Source organism: Mustela erminea, chromosome 18, assembly GCF_009829155.1.
Source record: "Mustela erminea isolate mMusErm1 chromosome 18, mMusErm1.Pri, whole genome shotgun sequence".
Taxonomy (NCBI): domain Eukaryota; kingdom Metazoa; phylum Chordata; class Mammalia; order Carnivora; family Mustelidae; genus Mustela; species Mustela erminea.
Window position 1 is genome coordinate 39,876,781 of NC_045631.1, and position 22,305 is coordinate 39,899,085.

The 22,305-nt window shown below is 36.1% G+C and overlaps 2 protein-coding genes across 5 annotated transcripts in view; both read right to left on the bottom strand.

The window, feature by feature from the left end:
• Window positions 1-22,305, bottom strand: part of IKZF3 (IKAROS family zinc finger 3) — an 87,095-nt gene that overhangs the window by 61,233 nt on the left and 3,557 nt on the right. The window lies entirely within an intron of this gene.
• On the bottom strand, window positions 14,052-14,894 carry LOC116577500 (ATP synthase subunit ATP5MPL, mitochondrial-like). Its single transcript, XM_032320782.1, has one exon. It carries the CDS (start codon window positions 14,758-14,760, stop codon window positions 14,581-14,583), a length of 180 nt encoding a protein of 59 aa, XP_032176673.1. The 5' UTR covers window positions 14,761-14,894; the 3' UTR covers window positions 14,052-14,580.

Consider the following 22,305-nt stretch of genomic DNA (forward strand, 5'->3'; position numbering starts at 1 on the left):
GATTTGGAGCATTTAATAAGGATACCATTTTGGAAGTTTTAGCAGATTTCCTCTTCAGAGCAGGACTGTTCTTTCCTCCCTCTATCCTCCCTAAAAAGTACCTCAAGGAGAATAAAAGGAATTACCTATACAGTAATTGTATTTTAAAGAGATTAAGAGAAAAAAATTATTACTTTGTACTTAACATTTCTAGTACTTTTCCATTTTTTCCTGAAAACATGAGTTCCCATCTGATATCATGTTTCTTTGGTCAAAAGAGCTTCTATTAGCATTTCTAGTCATGGAACTATGTGAGTGACAATTTTTCTTGGTTTTCATTTATTTGTAAATATCTTTATTTTGCCTTCAATTTTAAAGGTTTTTATTTATTTATTTGAGACAGAGAGAAAGAGAGACAGCAAGGGAGTAGTGTGGGGGGAGGGACAAAGATGGAGGAAGAGGGACAAGCAGACTCCACACTGAGTGTGGGGTCCAACATGGGGCTTGATCTCGGGACTGTGAGATCATGATCTGAGCCAATATGAAGAGGTGGCTGCTCAAAAGACTGAGCCACCCAGGCATTGCCCCCACCCCTTTTTAAAGATTTTTATTTAATTTCGCTTTTAATTTTAAAGGATATTTTTACTTGATACAGAATTCTGGATTGACAGTTTTCTTCCAGCACTTCAAAGATGGCATTCTACTACTTCCTAGGCTCTATTGTTTCTGATGAGAAGTCAGTGATATTTGTATTATTTTTTTCCTATATATAATGTATTCTTTTTCTCTGAATGCTTCAATATTTTCTCTTTATCTTTGATTTTCAGCAGTTTGACTATGGTATATCTAGGTGTGATTTTATTTGAATTTATCCCACTTAGGATCACTAAACTTCTGTAAAATTATGTTTTCCACTAAACTTAAGACATTTTCAGCCATTGTTTCTTCAAATACTTTTCCTCTTCCATCCTCTTGCTCCTTTCCTTCTAGGACTCCAACTGCATGTATGTTAGATTTTTTAATATTTTCCCACAACTCCCTGAGTATCTGTTCTCCCCCCACCCCAGTGGCTTTTCTTTCCTCTGTGTTGTTCAGATTGAATACTTTCATTGATATGTCTTCAAGTGCACTTCCTATTTCTCCTGTCATCTTAATTTGTTAAGTTTGTCCAGTGAGTTTTCTATTTCAGATATTATAACTTTTAGTTCTAGAACTTCCATTTTGTTCTTTTATCATAGTTTCCTTGCCAAGATTTCCTATCTGTTAATTCATTACAAGCATATTTTCCTTTACATCTTTGGGTATAATTAGCATAGCTGTTTAAGATCCTTTCTTCCAGTTCCAATATCTGTGTCATCTTGATGTCAGTCACCATTGATTTCCTTTTATCTTGAGTATGGGTCCCCTTTCCCTACTTCTTCATATGACTTAATGATTTTGTATTGTACTCTGGACATCATAAATGAAATGTTACAGAATTTCTGGATTCTGTTAAATTCCTCTGGAGAGTATAGGAGTTTTTCTTTGTTTACTTTACTTTTTAAAGCATGCAGTTAACTTGCCTAGACTCAAACTCAAATTCTGTCTCTAGTGAGCAGCAACTAGAGTAACCAAATGTTCTAGCATGCCTGGAATTGAGGATTTTTCTAGATTAGAGAACTTTCATAGTCCCAGGGAAATTGGCACAAGCTGATATCTTGCAGAGGCATAAATCTCTGTTCAATATTTTAGCCTCAGATGGGCTGCTCAGAGTGTGACCCCATATATGTGTGGTTCAGTGATCAGCTAGAGATCTGGAGCAGCCAGAGAATTTACAGATAAAAAAGCCATCTGCCGGGGCGCCTGGGTGGCTCAGTGGGTTAAGCCTCTGCCTTCGGCTCAGGTCATGATCCCAGGGTCCTGGGATTGAGCCCTGCATCAGGCTCCTTGCTCAGCAGGGAGCCTGCTACCCCTCTCTCTCTCTGCCTGCCTCTCTGCCTACTTGTGATCTTTCTCTCTGTCAAATAAATAAAATCTTAAAAAAAAAAAAAAGCCATCTGCCTTTTTCATACCGATTTCCCTCCTTACTTCCCAGCCTTCTATGGTTGCTATGGCTTCTTAAGCTAGTGTAACTGCAGATTATCTACCCAAGTTTTGGTCACCCTGAGGCTAAAATTGGTGCCTACCCTTGGGTTAAAACAAACAAACATAAAAACAGGTTGGTTCTGACATTTTCCAATGCTTTCGTGTAATAGATTTTTTCATATTTTGTCCAGAATCTATCATTGTTATCTGTTGGAAGGCTGGGTCAATAGGAGGTACTCCTCCATTGCTGGAAAAATCTTCTTTGTTCTTTAGTTTAATGATGATCATATACCCAAAACTGTTCAGGACAGTATTAATTTCAAATATTTAATACTGTTGTCTGGTCATATTTTAATTTTTGTTTTGAAAAATATAGTCACTGTATTTATATTCTATTTTAATTTTAAAATTTTAACAGATTATCCATTAGATGATAGCAGCAAAGCATAAAGGCAGGAAAAATACACATATTTTTAAAATAAGCAAAGGAGCAGCCTGGTATGGAGTGTCAAAACCTAAGATGGGAGAGAGCAATATCTATGCAAGGAAGGGACAGAGCCCAGGGCAGGCTGCTGGAGACTAACTACCCTGAAGAGTATGACATATAGAATGGGCAGTCTGAATGAGGTAAGGACGGATTCTATATGGAAAGCAGACAAATGGGAAATCAGAGCCTGAGTAGGCTAAAGAGGGCATTCGGGCAGGAGAATTGCCTGACCTGGAAAGCTGGAGTTGAAGAAGGATAAAGAAGGTATCCAAGATAAGGGACAGCTTAGCATGAGTCAGAACCTAAGCACGATACATAGGATATCTTTGCATAGAGGTGGTCTGGTGTGAGTTTTAAGAGCCGAAGTGGATTAAGCAATGCACCTACATGGGGACAGTGGGCAGAGCTTCCATGCAGAGGGGTGCTCCAGTGTAAAATACCAGAACTTGAGTGGAATGAAGAGGGCATTTACATGTTAGGGACAGCCTTGCATGGAGTGTCATAGCCTAAGCAGTTGAAAAGAATGTCTACATAGCACCATAGCTATTGTACAGGATGTCAGAACCCAAATGAGGTAAGAAAAGCATCCGTGCTAAGGAAGGGATGATAGAGGCAATGGATGATTGATTGTACAAAGAGGCTTGATCCAGTAAGTAAATATAGCAAAGATAAGAGCCAGATTTTTCTCTGTCAGAGAAGGGAGTTACAAATACAAAAAGCCCTGTGGTACTGTATTGGAAATGAAAGTACTGGTGTGAACACATGACTTCCACTCTATATAATACAGATATAAAATACAGATGTAATACAGATGTAAATGTGTGTATATGTATATGTATATATATATAGTCCCTAGCCCTGTCAACTGAGAGGTCCTGGGAGCAATGACACCACAACAACTTCTGGCATCCAGATATTAACTTCTAAATATCATTCTCTGCTTAAAGGAACGAGGCTCCTTGGAGAAATGACTTGAAGAAATGGCAGGGAAAAGTGTAAGATGGACGCAGATATGTTAAAGGATACAGAAATCATCTTGAAGGGGTTTCTATTGGACAAATATGAGACAGGGAAAGTATCAAAATAATAATGATAGTACTGGATTATAACTTATTGAAAAAAACAAATTCATGAGTCCATATTGACATTAATAAGTAAGTAAACTGAAAGTCAGATGATGAATGGAATATTTATATAGTTTCAAGGTGCTTCTCCCAAATTACTTATTATTACAAAGATGAAAAGAGCACTACTGTAACTAAACAAAGTGATCATTATCAGTAATGGGACAAATGAAAGTTATGTGCCATCTGATAACAAAAGGCAGAATCACTTCTGTGATATTTCTGCCAAACACATATAAGATGAACCTAACCATGAGAAAATGAACTCTAACTGAGGAATATTTGACAAGATAACTAGATTTGTAATACCCAAAATTGTCAAGGTCATGAAAGATGAGGAACCAAGAAGTTGTTCCAGACTGAAGGAGAGTGAGGAGACTTGACAACTAAATACAATGTGTGATTCTGAGCTGACTCCTCCTGCAGTAAATTCACACTGTAGAATCAAATGGAGAAATCTGAATGGGGTCTGAGAATTAAATGGTAGTAATGTATCAGTGTTTATTTCCTGATTTGGACGTTGTTTTATGTTATGTAGAAGTAGTACACTTTAGTACATTTAAGTTTTCAACCGTGATAGGGCATCATGTCAGCAACTTAGCCTCAAAATACTTTTTTTTTTAAAAAAAGATTTTATTTATTTATTTGACAGAGAGAGATAACAAGTAGGCAGAGAGGCAGGCAGAGAGAGAGGAGGAAGCAGGCTCCCTGCTGAGCAGAGAGCCCGATGCGGGACTCGATCCCAGGACCCTGAGATCATGACCTGAGCCGAAGGCAGCAGCTTAACCCACTGAGCCACCCAGGCACCCCACGCCTCAAAATTCTTGAAAAAATAGTTTTTGTACTGCACTGCAACTTTTGTTTAAGTTTGATAGCGTTTAAAAAAAAGTTAAAAAAGAAAAACCTAAATGTGAAACTTTTAACTGCACACGAAAGGGATTTGTAACAGGAAAAAAAAAGAAAGAAAACTAGCTCAAAGGTTTCACATAAACAACCTTCATGTGAAAATATCTTTTAGTTACTACAGAGCAAGGCGGCTTTTGATTTGGTGACCTAAAGGAAAAAAGGTCCCAGTCCCCTGAACCTTTTAAAGTCTCTGACAATGGCATTTAAATAGCTCTCAATATTTTTTCAAGAAGCTTTTGTGTGCTGTAAATAACACCAGAAACAACTTAGTACAGTTTCTAAGAGAAAAAGGAGATTCTGACTACCTTAGTATTCAGATAAAGGAAACATTAAAATCAATTATAATCAGGCTACATAGATATTCTCCGTAGGCACTAAAAAAAAACCAAAAACAAACAAACAAACAAAAAAAAACCCCACAAAACATAAAGACAAAAAAGATTGAAGTACATTTTTTCCATCTAAACTTAAAGGTCCTCATAAAAACATGAAGCCCGGTAGTGGGTAGTGAAGGAATTTCCAACTGAAGACTAGAACCTGTTAAATAGTTCTAAGCACAGCAAAAACTTTTCAGTTTTTAATGGATCATTTTGTAATTTCTTTAACTTTAGTCCAAACTCTCAGAAATGTTCTATTTGATGGGGTCTGCTAGGGTTTTTTTAATATATTGGCCATCAACATAGCTTTAAAATATTTTCCAAAAGAATCCTCTAGAATGTTAAGAACGGAGGGTCTTTATATTTCTTTTGAAATAAATATAATTTCCTGTGCTGATGTTTACACATAAATGGTGCCAATGATGGAAGAACTCCAAAATGGGTTAATTTTAAGTATAGATCTCCTCAAAAAAAAAAAAAAATCTCCTCTATTTTCTACATCTCTTCTCTTACTTGATAAGTAAATCATACTCCTGCCTCAAGACCTTTATATTTACCTTTCCTTCTGGCCAGAATGCTCTTTCCCTAGATCACCATGGGGCCCACTTCCTCTCTTCATTCAGGTGTGTGCTCAAAATTCACCTTACCAAACAAGCTTTACCTAACTACCTTATATAAAACATCGTCCTCTATGGGTGGGGGAATTGCATGGTTGGGAGAGGGTGGGTAGGTGAAACAGGTGATGGAGATTAAAGAGTACTCCTATCATGGTAAGCACTGATTAATGTAGAGAATTGCTGAATCACTATATTGTACACCGGAAACTACTATAACACTGCATGTTAACTCTAGTGGAATTAAAATTAAAAACTTAACAAAAATATCATCCTCCACCATTATGTTCTTCTCTTTTACCCTTCATTTATCTTCATTAAAATCTCTTCATTGTCACCACCTGGCACATATACACACATATTTGGGAGGGGCTGGGCAGAGGGAGAGGGAGAGAGAGAATCCCAAGCAGCTTCACACCTAGCATAGACCCCAAAGTGGGGCTTGATCTCACAACCCTGAGAAAATTACCAAGCAGAAACCAAGAGTTGGACACTTAACCAACTGAGTCACCACGCACTCCTTGTCTATATTTTTTATTGCTATTTTGCTGTATCTTCAGGTCCCAGAAGAGTGTTTACTCATGATCGACACTCCATAAATATTTATTGAATGAACACATGAATTTTTGCATCTCTATCATTTATCCTTATGGACACTCTAGATCAAGGTTCTGCAAACTACAACTTACCACCTATTTCTGCATGGCGTGTGAAATAAGAATGGATTTTTACCTTTTTTTCCTCCTCTCCTCTGCTGGCTTTTACATTTTTATTTCATTCTATTTTATCTTATTTTGGTTTTTACATTTTTAAATGGATAAAAAAATTAGGATACTATTTTATGCCACTTGAAAATTATGAAATTCAAATTTCAGTATCCAAAAATAAAGTTTTTATTGGAACACAGCCAAACTCCTTCATTTATATGCTGTCTATAGCTGCTTCTGTACTCCAATGGCAGTCAAACAGTTGTGACAGAGACTATATGAGTCAAAAAAACTAAAACAATCACTGTCTCTGGTCCTTTACAGAAGCTCTGCTCTAGATCTTTTATTAATACTAACACTATATCATCCAATACAGTAGCCATGTGTGGTGATTTAACTTTAAATGTAAATTAATTAAAATAAAAAATTTAGTTTCTCAGTCACACCTGCCACATTTCAAGTACTTAACAGAACATGTGGCTAGCAGTTACTATATTGGACAGCACAGATAAGGAACATTTCAATCATCACAGAAAGTTCTACTGAATGATTCTGCTTTAGATTTTAGAATACCCTGCCATTGCTTGGGATACCGCTGTAAAGCTATTTCTTTAAAACAAACAGTAAATCTCTGGATCGGGAAAAATTAAACCAAACCACATATAAAAATTATGGATGCCTGGGTGGCTCGGTCGATTAAGTCTGCCTTTGACTCACGTCATGATCTCAGGGTCCTGGGATCAAGTCCCGCATCAGGGTCCCCGCTCAGCGGAGCTCCTGCTTCTCCCCTGCTTGCCTCTCACTCTGCCTGCTGCTCCCCCTGCTTGTGCTCTCTCTCTCTCTGACAAATAAATAAATAGAGTCTTTAAAAAATGCATATAAAAATTAAATATAAAGCAAAATTTTAAAGATACTATGTCAGGAAACAACAATGACCATCTCCTACCAGTATTTCCAAAATTCCTGCTATTGGAATTTCAGGAAAAAGTTATGGTTTCCAGTAATGCAGTAATCAAAGATATAAAGCACTGAGACAGCACCTTTCATACTCTTTGAAATATTAATGTTACTCTTTGGAGGGTAAAAAACAAAAATGAAGCAAAAATAAAACACTATATGATGCCAAACACCCAGATACAATATTTTAAAAATATACTTATATGTATGTGTACAAATAAATATTTAGCATCATATTACCATTAGGGTTATTTTGCTATCATTAGATAAAACTATTTTTCTTATCTTATTTGTTTTTAAGATTTTATTTATCTGAAAGAGAGAGAATGAGAGAGACTGAGCATGAAAGAGTTGAGGGTCAGAGGGAGAAGTAGACTCCCTGCTGAGCAGGGAGCCTGATACGGGACTAGATCCCAGGACTCCGGGATCATGATCTGAGCTGAAGGCAGTCGTTTAACCAACTGAGCCACCCAGGCGCCCTTCTTACCTCATTTAAAAGCCAGAATTATAATCTAGCAGAAAATCCTAGCAAACACTCTTTTCCAATCATTTGCCCTCTTGCCCTTCCCACAACTAAATATCTAATCTCCTGATACGGTTTAATTAAATCATCAGTGTTATCCATTGACACCTTATGTCTTAAATAACAAATCTTATAAAAGGTATAACCATTCTATTACTGAGATAGCTGACAAAAGTATTGGACTGTCTTCTGAAGCTTTCCAAGTACTCTAGAATTTCAAAGCTTTACTAGCAATCCCAAACAGTTTTCTACCAGTATTGAAAACCACCCTTCATCATGTTTACTGAGAGATGACAATTTCAAATTTGTTTTTATTCCTTCAGACTCTCTTCTCATTGACAAAGATGGCTTTGAAAACAATTTCACTTGTTAGAATTTTTTGTTAAGATACTGAGATTTTTCTCAGAGATTCTAGCATTTTATGTACTGCTAAATGAAAGGAGGTAGATTACAAATAAAATTTAAACTTGGAAATGACAGCAGTCCGGTTAATTGAGAATTCATCAAAGTTCCTGGGTGAAAGTTTTTACCACTTAGCTCTATTATAAATTATCTATGAACAAAACCAAATATTTATATTGGCAACAAAATTTGTAATCTTATTTTTAACTCAAATGGTTGTAAACTTGCCTTTATTTTAATACTATTATAATTACCATTCAATTAAGAATACCAACTAACAAAATTCTCTTCTTAGTTTCAGAAATCAGATTTCTATTCACTGGTCTGTTCTCCTGGTAGAAAGTGAAGGTGCTAAAGAAGAGCCAGATGTTAAATCTTAGAGAACTCCTCCACTGAGTTTGCCAGCTGCCAGCGACACTGATGCCTGACAGCTGCCAGAAAGCTGTCTCTCAGTGTTGACACTCCTTTTAATCTTCATAACGGTAAACTGACTGCCCTATCCCCATGCCTCTTTTGAAAAAAATACTCTCTCTTACATAAAATGTTCACTTTTTCTCTTTTACTAAAACCTTTGGAAATTGAATCACTGACTACAAAAATGTGTTCAATCACAACGGTAACAGTCAGTACAGTCAATGTGGCAATGCAACAGAAGTATGAGTTACTATTTCTGAAAGGTCTTTCACCAGTTCTCTTAACACTACCACTTACAATCATTCCTGGATTCTTAACACCACAAGAATAATATTATGTATAATGTATAGTATAGTATTATAATGTATAATGAAAAATTACCTCTGTAAACAATGAAATTAGAATATCAGCTTTAGAGTGGTTATCTTAGCTATCTGGCTTCTTCTTCCCCTGAATTTCCTCAAATATCCCATTTGGGTTGCAGAGTCTCCGCTTAGACACTTCCAATAATACAGAATGTTATTCCTTTCCATTTCAGAAAAACTCAAATGATTTTAAAAAGTTCCTCCTTAAATATAGCTGAACTCAAATTTCCTGAAATGTCCATTTTGGGTCCTAGTTCAGCTCTCTGGAAACATACAGGATAAATTATCATCCAGATGCTACCACTCAGTTCCTAACAATGTTGTGAGAGCTTTCTTCTGAACTTGGTTTTGTTTGCTTCTGGCTCTCCAAAAATGGGACATTCAGCACATAGTCCAGTGGTGCAAATGAGATTTCATATTATCTCACAATATTTCTGCAAGATAAACAGGTGCAGTGGCATTTATTATTCTCCTGATTATACACACCAAATTCAAGGCACAAAGACAAAAAAATACAAAGTCACATAATTGTCTAAAGGTATGATGTCAGAGACACATTAAGAAGAGAAGCAGGATTCATGTCTTGAATTATACTTAGTTTCAAGTAATTTAAACAATGTTTTAAAGTATTCTATATAAATTATACATTTTAGAAGTAGGTCAGATATTGCAAACACTTCAGTTGACTATGATGGAGGAGAAAGGAAGATATAAAATGAGAGTAATTCCTCTAACCCCAAAATACTTCTTTCCTTTCTACCTTGGGCTAAGGTAAAAGTTAAGAAATAGCAAGACATGGGGACTTAGAGTGGAGAAGGGAGTTGGGGGAAATTGGAAGGGGAGGTGAACCATGAGAGACTATGGACTCTGAAAAACAATCTGAGGGTTTTGAAGGGACGGGGGGTGGGAGGTTGGGGTACCAGGTGGTGGGTATTATAGAGGGCACGGATTGCATGGAGCACGGGGTGTGGTGCAAAAATAATGAATACTGTTATGCTGGAAATAAAAAAAAAATTAATAAAAAAAGAAAAAAAAAAGAAATAGCAAGGTTACTTCTGTAGGGACACCAGATCAAATACAACCCACATCACCATTCCAGTTTTTCCTACCTTATTCTTTTTAAATAAAATATCCCATTTTCTCCCTAGATTAAATGTCTAATGAGGAAATTAAAGACTGTTGGGCACAGGGCTAAAATAAGCAATGCAACATCTAGTGTTATTTTCTTTAAAAGGTCAATTACTCTAAAATTGTAGAAAAGTAAATATGCTTTTATTTTACCATAGATATCATGTGCCATCAAACAAACATGTAGAGAGAAAAGGAAGAATGGGCATTTCATGTCATTGCTTCTTAAAAAGAGAAGTGCTAAAATGATTGAATCCAACATATTCCAAGTAAGATTTTTATCTTATAACCACAAAATATATAGTTTCTGTTATAAAATAACTGGAGTCAAAAACAATCATTCTTTTGGATGCCTGGGTGGTTCAATCAGTTAAGCGTCTGCCTGCAGCTCAAGTCACAATCCCAGGGTCCTGGGATCAAGTTCTGCATTGGCTCCTTGATCAGCAGGAGCCTGCTTCTCCCTTCGCCTGCCTGTCTCTCTCTCTCTCTCTCTGACAAGTAAATAAATAAAATCTTTTTTAAAAAAATCATTATTTTGATGTGGGTAATAAAGCTAAATGTAAAAGTTAACACAATCAAATTTCTAGAGAAGAATATTTTTATGGTCTTTGAGTAGGTAAAAATTTCTTAAACAGGATGTAAGAGGCACTCAATTCCAAAAGAAAAAAAATTGATATATTTGTCTTAATTACAGTTAAGAATTCGACTTATCAAGTAGATTAAGAAAACAAGCAAGTTATAGGCTGGGAGAAAAAATTTGCAATACACATCTGACAAAGTACATATTTCTTTTCTTTCTTTTTTTTTTTTTTTTGCTTTTTGTTTTTGTTGTTGTTGTTGTTGTGGTTGTTTTTAAAAAGATTTTATTTATTTACTTGACACAGAGAGAGAGATCACAAGTAGGCAGAGAGGCAGGCAGAGAGAGAGGGAGAAGTAGGCTCCCTGCTGAGCAAGGAACCCGACGTGGGGCTTGATCCCAGGGCCCTGAGATCATGACCCAAGCCAAAGAGAGAGGTCCAACCCATTGAGCCACCCAGGTGCCCCCAAAGTACATATTTCTAAAATATTTTTTATTTATTTATTTATTTTTAAAATATTTTATTTATTTATTTGTCATAGAGAGAGAAGCAAGAGCAAGCACAGGCAGACAGAGTGGCAGGCAGAGGCAGAGGGAGAAGGAGAAGCAGGCTCCCTGCCAAGCAAGGAGTCCGATGTGGGACTCGATCCCAGGAAGCTGGGATCATGACCTGAGCCGAAGGCAGCCGCTTAACCAACTGAGCCACCCAGGCGTCCCTCTAAAATATTTTTTAAATGTCTATAAAATCAGTAAGAAAAAATACAAACAACCCAACTTAAAAAATTGTACAGAAGACTTAACAGAACTTTAGGAAAGAGGATATCCAAATGGCCAATAAACATATGAAGAGGTATTAAATATCATTATTTATCAGGAAAATGTGAATTAAAACCACAATGAAATACCACTGCACACACACACCAGAATGGCTAAAATTTTAAAAGATCAACTGACAATAACAAGTGTTGGCAAGATGTGGAACAACTGGAACTCTCCAATATTGCTAGTGGGAGGGTAAACTGGTCCAACCACTTTAGAAACTATCTGGCAGTATGTATCAAAGCTATATATATATACCTAACCTATGGCTCAGAAATGCTAGCCCTAAATCTATATCCAAGAGAAATGAATGTGTATGTCCATCAAAAGACATGCATATGAAGGTTCATAATACAGATAAACACTGGAAACAATCAAATGTCCATCAAGAGTAGAATAAATATACAAATTGTGGTATATTCATACCTTTTAATGATAAAAGAAAATTAACTACCAAGAAATATAACAATGTGGGTAGATCTCAAAAGTATGTTGAGCAGAAGAAGCCAGACAACAAAAAAACACATACTGTATGATTCCACTTATATGGAACTCAAGAACAGGAAAACTGATCTATGATGGTAGAAGTCTGAATAACATTTAACTTATGGCTAAGGGGGCATGCAAGTTATAAATGAGCATAAAGGAACTTTCTGGGCTGATGCAAATGTTCCATAACTTGATCAGAAAAGTGTGTATATAGGTAAAAATTAATTAAGCTATATAATGTAAGATATGTACTTCATTGCATAAATTATTGCTTAATTTAAAAAAAATCTGTTGAACACTCAAACATATTCAAATATCTAAAATCGTAGACCTTAGAATTGCCATTATAGCACTATCTTCCCACTTTAGAAAAAAGTTAATTTCGGGTGCCTGGGTGGCTCAGTGGGTTAAGCCACTGCCTTTGGCTCAGGTCATGATCTCAGGGTCCTGGGATCGAGTCCCGCATCGGGCTCTCTGCTCAGCGGGGAGCCTGCTTCCTCCTCTCTCTCTGCCTGCCTCTCTGCCTACTTGTGATCTCTCTCTGTCAAGTAAATAAATAAAATCTTTAAAAAAAAAAAAAGTTAATTTCAAGGTTTTCTCATGCTTCTTTGTAGAAGAGTACAGATTATACCAACCATTTACTAAATGTACAGCATACATCTTAAAAATTCTCACAGTGAGGAAATATATTTACATGGCATGTGTTCAAGTAGATATGAAGATATATTCAGTGACAGCTAATACTGCAATCAAACCTCCCTGAGAATTGAGATTTCAAGATTTGTGTCAATTTTGCTCCTGGAGTTGTTGGTGGTGGTGGTGGTGCTGGGGTGTGTGTGTGTGTGTGTGTGTGTAATAAACTTAGGCTACAGATAGTTTAACTCTCATTCATCTTTGGAAAACAAAAACAAAATCTCTTGATCCACATTTCTCTCCAGCAACAGCTCCACTTACTTCTCTGCTTCTTTCCTAGCTAAACTTTTGGGGGAAATGGTCTACATTTCTATTTCCTCTATTCCCATCCTTTAACCACTTTAAATTTAGTATCCACCCCCACCACTCCACAGAAACCACTTTTGTTAAGATCACTAGCAAGTTTTATGTTGCTAAAACCAATTTGTACTTTTTCCTCCTTATATTACTTGATTTTTCAGCAACATTCAACATAGCTGACCACCTACTCCTTCATGAAACACTCCTATCTCTTGATTCCATTACACTACACTCAGCTGGTTTTCCTCCTGTCTTTCTTTTTCTCTTTTCCTGGCTCTTTCTTTTCTACCTGACCACCTAAATTAGATGTTTCTCAGAGCCCAATCCTGAGCCCCCTTCTTTTTATTTTTTTTTAAGATTTTATTTATTTATTTGACAGACAGAGATCACAAGCTTGCAGAGAGGCAGGCAGAGAGAGAGAGGAAGAGGAGGAAGCAGGCTCCCCACTGAGCAGAACTCAGCGGGACTCGATGCCAGGACCCTGGGACCATGACCTGAGCCGAAGGCAGAGGCTTTAACCCACTGAGCCACCCAGGTGCCCCCTGAGCCCCCTTCTTATGAAACATTCTCTCTTTAGGTGATCCCATCTACTCTCATGGCATTAAATATCACCTATGTGCTACAGATGACCAAATTTCTATCTCTAACCAAACCTCTTATTTAGAGGAGAGGTTCACCAACCATGTCCCTGACCATTAATCTCCATGTTAGCACTCTTTCTATTTCCTTCATAGCACTTACATAATTTTAATTATTTGATTTGTTACTTACTTATTGGGAGGAGGTGTCTGTCTTTTTTACCCAACTATAAATTCAACGGCAGCAAAAGCACTGCCTATCTTGCTTACCATTGTATTGACAATATTTTGTATACATGGCATATAATAGGCATTCAATAAATATTTTTTAAATGAATAATGAATGAAGATTTCTGATTTTTGGGTTATGTTGTGTTATAAATATTGTATTACAAAACAAATAAAAAACAAATGTTATAAAGCTTTTTGTTACTCAACTATCTTTTAAAATCAGCATTTAAATAAAAAATATATGCTAAATACATATATAAAAATGATCTACCACTACTAATCCAACATGTACTATGAGACTGATGATAGGCTGCACTGATACTTTTCAAACTGTGGGCAATGTTTATAAGACTTCAACATGCACAAGAATTCCCCCAAAAACTTGTTAAAATGCAGATTCTAATTCATCATGTCTGGCCTAAAATTCTGTGTTTGTAACAACTGCCAGATGTTGCTAACGCTGCTGGTCCACAGACTCTATTTCTATTAGCAAGGGTCTAAAGGATCTTTTAAATGATTTATGAACTGAAATAAACATTTGCTGGGCCTCACCTTTATGTCTAGTACTATGCGAGGTGATTTTCATATGCATTATCTTATTTAGGCTGTGGCTATTCTCTTGTAGTATAGTAAACTCAGAGCGGTTTTCAACCTTACCAAGGCCAAGTATCCCCCTTTTGTTTTTTAGTTTATTTTTTTGCACCTCATGGTTATATTTATTTGCACCACAAAGGAAACAACACATCTACAAGTGTATAGCAATACTCCATGTTCCCATCTAACAGAGCTTCTGAGATTTATAGCCAGACTAATGTGCCATCTGATGTGTACTCCAAGTAAAGCTGATTAATGGTGACCATGAACAGGTGCAGGATTCAAAGCTTTTAAGGCTTTACTTCTTTTATCAGCACTCCTGATTTCATAAATGATGAAGCTCATCAACCCCATTCCTACCCAAATATGGCAAACGTGGGTATAGTAGGACTTCAATGGGACCCAAATATTTTTAACAAGGCTTTGAAGCATCTCAACACAGAACCCCTAGTTCAGGCCACCTTTGCCCACACAGCCAATGATCTGGAAAGAAGTGTCCTCCTTTTAGGAAAATATTTTATAATACCTCTTTTATCATCATGAATTAAATACAACCCATCCATACATGTAAGATTTTTCCTTTTTTAAAATAATTATTTGTTTATTTATTTATTTATTTATTTAAGAGAGAGAGAAAGCATGAGTGGAGAGACAGAGGAAGAGGGAGAGAGAATCCCAAGCAGACTCTACCCTGAGTGTGAAGTGTGATAGGAGGCTTGATCCTTGGCTGAGATCATGACCTGAGCCAAAGCCAAGAGTTGGAGGTTCAACCAACTGTGCCACCCAGGCACCCCTTTAAGCTTTTAATAAAGCCACATTTGTCAAGCAAAGGTGAAAAATGATAATAAAGTAATCTGTATTTCAATAGGTAAGTATACCAGCACAATTATTTTAGAACAGATAATAAAGTAGTCATATATATTTGTAGAATCAACATGAATGCAAGACCTAAAAATACAGAAGGATACAGGTTCTATCAATAATGGCAAAAGAGCCTTGGCTCTGAACATAATAAAGAATCATCTTCCCTTCATTTATATAGTAATTTCATTCTTAGACAATTTAGACTGTATTGAAACGATGCAAAAATACTGTTTATCCATAAAATGGAGTTAGATTCTGACAGTCATTAGACATAAAAAGCTACTGAGTTTCAGAAAAAGGGAAAAACTCCCACCTGGAATGAAGGATAGCTTCCTAAAAGGGATGGCATTTGCAATAGAACATAATGAATGAACAATGATTTCAATGGGATTGTGGTGCTAGTAACAGTGATGGGAAGTCAGGAGAAGTTAGTTTGGGTTGAAGAGATGAAATCGTTTTTGGACTTGCTGGATTTGAACAGCATTAAAAAAATGAGAGGGTAGGAAAAGTAATGCATGTTCAGAGACCACTAACCAGCCCACCAACAGTAGAGACAGAGGACACCACTGGCAAGGTGTACTGAAGCTACATTGTGGATTTTCTTAAATGCTCTACTAAGAAATCCTTAAAATGGTTTTTCAGTAGGGGAGTAACTTGATATTTTAGGATGATCATTTTGGCAGCAATCCTCAAAATGCATTGAAGGAAGTAAGTCTAGATACAGGGTTACCAGTAGAAAAAAAAACCATGTAAGAGTCTGAATCCATAGTTTTCAAAATGGGTTCTATGGAACTCCACGAATATGGAACTCCACGGCAGAGGGCTCCCACAGGTGCCACTCTGTTTCAGGAGAAGAAAAGGGCTAACAGTAGTTGTTGCTCTCTCCATCTCAACTGGAACATCACCCTTGCATCTGTCCCACAAAAGATTTTTGTATAAAAGCGTGTTCTGTTGATTAAAAATAAATTTTTGTCATTTTTTGTGTGTCTCATTCAATTCTTTTTTTAATATAATTTTTTATTTTTTATTAACATATAATGTATGATTAGCCCCATGGGTACAGGTCTGTGAATCGCCAGGTTTACACACTTCACAGCACTCACCATAGCACATACATTCCCCAATGTCCATAACCCAACCATCCCCTCCCTCCCCCCCTCCCCCAGCAATCCTCAGTTTGTTTTGTGAAATTAAGAGTCTCTTATAGTTTGTCTCCCTCCCGGTCTCATTCAATTCTTGTTGAATGGACCATGGCATACCTCAAGGAGTCATCATATAATATCAGTGTCATTGTATAAAGTACTTGCCACAAGATCTATAAGCATTACACTAATTTTTACTATAAATTTTTTTAAGTCATTATTGTTCCATTATACAGAGTATGTCTCCATCCCTAAGTTAGATTACCTGTAAAAAATTCCCTAGGTTTGCTTAGGTTTGGGACAAATAGGACCACATTAGGTCATTGATGTTTGCAATGGAAAACTGTGGAGTACTTTGAGAAACTCCAAATTTCTTTGATTAAAATGTGCATGGATACTGTTGGCTAGGCTAGCATAGAAGCTTTATACTTGTGTACTCTGGTTTCTCAGTAGTACTATTCAAATTTGTGGTAGGACTCCTATATACATTATACTATTTAAATCTTTACAAATTTCCATGTATTCTTGTGTCCCTTCGGGCCACTCACAGAGTCAAACAGAAGGTTATATTCATAAATGTCAATGGCCTATCTTACTGAAGTATTGTTTACCAAACAAGCTCACAATCTTCTTTCTAGAATGCATGAAAAATGTTAAAATGGTGACATATCCTAATTCTTTTACCCATTAATTCTGAGGAATTTTGTTTTTATGGTGGCAAGCAGACGTGTGTTGGTCAGGATGGTCCATGAAGTCTTTTGTCCTGCTGAAATGATTCTCAAACCAAGAAAGGAAGAGTATCAGTGGCTTACACCAGTTATAAATAATCTCTCTCACCTGGTCCCCTTGAATCTGCTGGCATACAATTGCTTTAGACAACTATTTCTTGTAGGCCAATGGGCCAGCTATTTCTCAAGGACTGAATGATACAGCATAATATTTACAGTACCAAAATGAAGTTAGGAAACTTAGTCTTAACAAAGGAAGTTGTAGAGCCAAAGGGAAGGGGTTTAATTTCTAATACTCATAATTTCTACAGAACTTGTTGAATCTTAGACAACAGTGGCTTCCAGAAACTACTTAGTTAAAAAGGATCTGTTTCTATCCCAGTAGTTTTTAAACTTTTCTTGAAGAAGCACTTCATTTTTCAAATGAAATCTTACATAGATTACCATACATAAAACAGATAAAGTAGTATCTTAGTAGTATACAATACACTAAATTCAAATATATAATAATTACTGAAAGGTGAATGAGAACAATAAGCTGTTTTAATAAACAAAAACCAAAAATCTATAGATACAGATGAAACTTGCAGCTTTATATCAGCTTCAAATAAATACATTATTACTGTGTTTTTTTAATTTGTCAATATGAAAAGAAATGAAGATGCTTATATATAAAAACTGTTACCACTTGCAAGTGTTTCATCTTATTATTTCAGAATAGTTTTTAAACTATTCCCTGAAATTTGAAAGAGGATGGAAAAATAACCTTTCTTTCAGAGTTGAGTCACTAAAAATATCTAATCTTTACACTCTTAAATTATGAACATAAAAATCAGCAAGAAATAACCAACCTTACAATAAGTATTTAAAAAATTTATAATATAGAATCATGGTTACCATGCTCACATTCTTATTATTGAGCAGTTGGTTACTACACTGGTAAAAGCATGTTCCAAGCACATTAGTCTGAGCCTTTATGGGCACTTAGTTAAATAGAGGAAATAGGAGAGTTAATGATGTTCTTATATAATTTTACATGCGCAATTATGGACAGGAAAAAAAATACAGGTGCCGAACCACAATCTTACTCGTCACATTTATAAAATGTTAATATTTCAAAGAGTTTCAAAGAGTTGGTAAAAAAAAGTTTCATTTTGAGGTCAGAGTATAAATTTATACATTGATAATCTGCAATGCATTTGGTAAATGATACTCATGAAAGTCAAATAAAATTTAAATCAAGTTAGCTTCTGATGCACATCTGTGGTACTGTCTACATCGTATGCAAGCATAAAATCAACTATTAATGGCTATTAGTGAGTGATTTCCTAATTACAGAGATAAAGGCAGATGATAACAAAAATGATTAATTGTTAGGCATAAAAATTAGTAACTTTCAGTTTTCAGACCAGAGCTATTATATATAGCTGTGATGTAACTCCACATCTATAAACTATTTACAGGTTTACGAGCATGATCTTTTTTTCATATCCACTGACTCTGTATGACGACTATTTTAGGAAACTATTTTGATGTGCCAAATATTCAGATAAGTTAAAAGTCTTTCAAATAGGTATCACTTTGCAAGTGAGCTGATAGTGCTGCAATAGAAAACTCAAATTAAGAGAAATATGTTGTCAATTTTAAGAATCACAACATTTGTTATAAAGAAATAGTTTATTGTGGAAAGTACAGTGCTTCACTGAAATAAAGAATGTAGCAAAAAATTTTTTTTAAATCCAAGAGTTAGAAGACCCTCTATTATTCTGCCCAAAGTAGAGCCAATATTGGATTAGAAAAAGATGGTAGTATTCATATTGTTGGATTTAGCCAACATTCTAAACTCTTCTATCAAACCTTTAACAGCTCCACTGACAAATTAGCCAGAAAAATTAGTTTCAGTGTCACTCTTCTCCTTATTTTCTTTACCCTAAAAGCTGAACAAATAATCAAAAGACCAAACACACAGGCAACTGATTCATTAATTTATTCATTTAATATGACCGTAGTTCTACTATGTGCTAAGGAATGGGCTGATGATAAAAAGATACTTACACTTTGGAACCTGACAGTCTAGAAGGAGCTACAGTTATATTAATTACCAAAATAAGCAAGAAATCTAGTTAAATAATCTTCAGATAATTAAGAGTTACAAGGAGAAAATATAGCTTTATATTGTTTCATCAGTGATGCTATGGAAATAATTCAGTTTTGCTTATTTTTTAAAAGTTTCTGTATAGGAGCGCCTGGGTGGCTCAGTGGGTTAAAGCCTCTGCCTTCAGCTCAGGTCATGATCTCAGCGTCCTGGGATCAAGCCCTGCATTGGGCTCTCTGCTCAGCAGGGAGCCTGCCTCCTCCTCTCTCTCTGCCTGACTCTCTGCCTACTTGTGATCTCTGCCGGTCAAATAAATAAATAAAATCTAAAAAAAAAAAAAAAAGTTTCTGTATAAACCCACAAATAATCTGATGTGCCAAAAATTTCAGCTCTAAGAACATATATTAATAAACACAATTTGTGATATAAAAAGTTGGGAGATAAACTGATTTTGAATTTTTGACAGTGAGTAAAGAGTATTGTTTCATAAACACATTTTATTCTACTTCAGATCTATTATTAAACACCTACTTTTTTAATCTCTTCTAAGAGGAACACATATACACATATCCACTATAATCCAGTATCAACTCCATATTATTTTGATTTACTCTACACTACTTTGGACTCTAAGAATTTTAATTTTGGATGCAGAAAGTAGATTTTCATTAATGCTGAAAAATTATCTCATTCAAAATCGTGGGAATTAAAGTGTTTTGATAATTATATAGTAATAATAACTAAAAGGTATACATTGGTCATATTTAAAATAATCTACATATAATAGAAATCTAATTATTGTTTAATTATTTCATTTTTTTTTTTAGAGATTCAAAAGACCTTAGAGTCATCCTTATGGTTTTAAATTTTTATAAATATACCAGTTAGGGGGTGCCTGGGTGGCTCAGTGGGTTAAGTCGCTGCCTTCGGCTCAGGTCATGATCCCAGGGTCCTGGGATCGAGCCCCGCATCAGGCTCTCTGCTCAGCATGGACCCTGATTCCTCCTCTCTCTCTCTGCCTGCCTCTTTGCTTACTTGTGATCTCTGTCTGTCAAATAAATAAATAAAATCTTTTAAAAAAAATAATAAATATACCAGTTAGTAAAAATTTGTATTTTTAAAAAGCTAGATAGCAGAGTGATCTCTATGTCCTTGTGATGTTTAGGATCTCTTTTCAAAATAATTAATGAATTCTTAATACAAAAAAATCCTTTTATTGAGCATCTACTACAGGCAGGTTTCTGTATTAATCTCTCAGTTCCTCTCATACATGATCTAGAACTACAGCTTGAGTCAGGCGCCAATTAACACTGGATGTCTAATAAAAGATGTATGAATAATCTTTTAGTCCTAAATAAGTGAATATATACAGTTAATACGCTGACAAGTTTATAATAATGTATAAAAAGGTATTACTGGAAAGTTGTATGCTAATTTTATGGTATCATCTATATCTTACTGATTGAGAAAGCAAATTTCTATTCATATTTGATCCATATTTTAATGGACTAATACGTGATCCTGAAATCTGTCAATATAAAGTTAATAGAATACATTTGATTTTAGGAATAGTTTAGCCAATAAAACCAATAACATTTTTGTTTTCTTGGCATTCTTTTCTATTAAACTGTTTAATTAAGTACTTTAAAGTTTTCTGAGTTCTATCAAAAAATTGCTATCATCAATAAACTACTACTCATAAAAATTAATCAAATAAAAGGCATCATAATAAACATAACAGAAGTTGCTTTTCAGCACTATTTTTTTTCTTTTAAAGGTTTTATTTACTTGACAGAGAGAGAGAGATCACAAGTAGGCAGAGAGGCAGGCAGAGAGAGGGGAAGGCAGGCTCCCTGTTGAGCAGAGAGCCTGATGTGGGGCTCCATCCCAGGACCCTGGGATCATGACCTGAGCCGAAGGCAAAGGCTTTAACCCACTGAGCCACCCAGGCGCCCCTCAGCACTATTTTCTTAATTGAATGCAACAAACTCTGAGGTTCTTTTATGAACCAAGAACTATTCCAGGAACTAAGTACACAAAAATAAGACATATTCTCTGCCCTCTAGAAGGAAAGACCAGGGAGAATAAATATTTAAATCAATAAATAATTTCAATACAATTGGCAAAAATAGGCACAGAAAGGAAAGGCTCTTAGCTTAGGTGGAAGAAGGTGAGGGACCAGTAGGGTGACCACCAGAAGGCACCAGAGAAGGTCATCAGAAGGAGGGCATCTGCAGAGCCTTCAGGGTGTGATGCCTGAGCAGAATCTTGAAGGACAAGTAAGCATAATCATGTACAGAATGGGTTGAAGACTTCAGTGAAGAAACTGTGAAATCCCATGTTGGATCATAGAAAGCATGAACAGGAATCTTTTTTTTTTTTTTTTTAAAGATTTTATTCGGGGCGCCTGGGTGGCTCAGTGGGTTAAAGCCTCTGCCTTCGGCTCAGGTCATGATCCCAGGGTCCTGGGATCGAGCCCCGTATTGGGCTCTCTGCTTGGCAGGGAGCCTGCTTCCTCCCCTCTCTCTCTCTGCCTGCCTCTCTGCCTACTTGTGATCTCTGTCTGTCAAATAAATAAATAAAATCTTTAAAAAAAAAAAAAGATTTTATTCATTTGCCAGAGATAGAGAGAGAGAGTACACACAAGCAGGCAGAGAGGCAGGCAGAGAGGCAGGCAGAGGCAGTGAGAGAAGCAGGCTCCCTGCCGCGTAAGGAGCCCGATTCGGGACTTGATCCCAGGATCTTGGGATCATGACCTGAGCTGAAGGCAGTGGCTTAACCAACTGAGCCACCCAGGCGTCCCATGAACAAGAATCTTCTAAAAGATTCTTCTATCTTTTAGAAGATTCTTGGATTCAGGATCCTGTGGCCTTTCTGTAGCTTTTGTTCTTTTGAACTTTACCATTTCATCCTTCATATGCTCATAATGGAGGGCTCAGTAAACTCCACCATTTGGAGGCTGTATCTCTGTAAACGCAACCATCCAGAGCATAGAAAGGGAATTAGAAATGAAAAATTGCTTCCACAAAAGCCATGTGGAAAGAAGCAGAAGCTGACATCAAGAAGAAGACAAAATTTGTTCAATAACCCTGGAATATTTAGCGTGGGGGGCATTCAACTCTACAGTTCAAAACACCCGTGAGTTTAT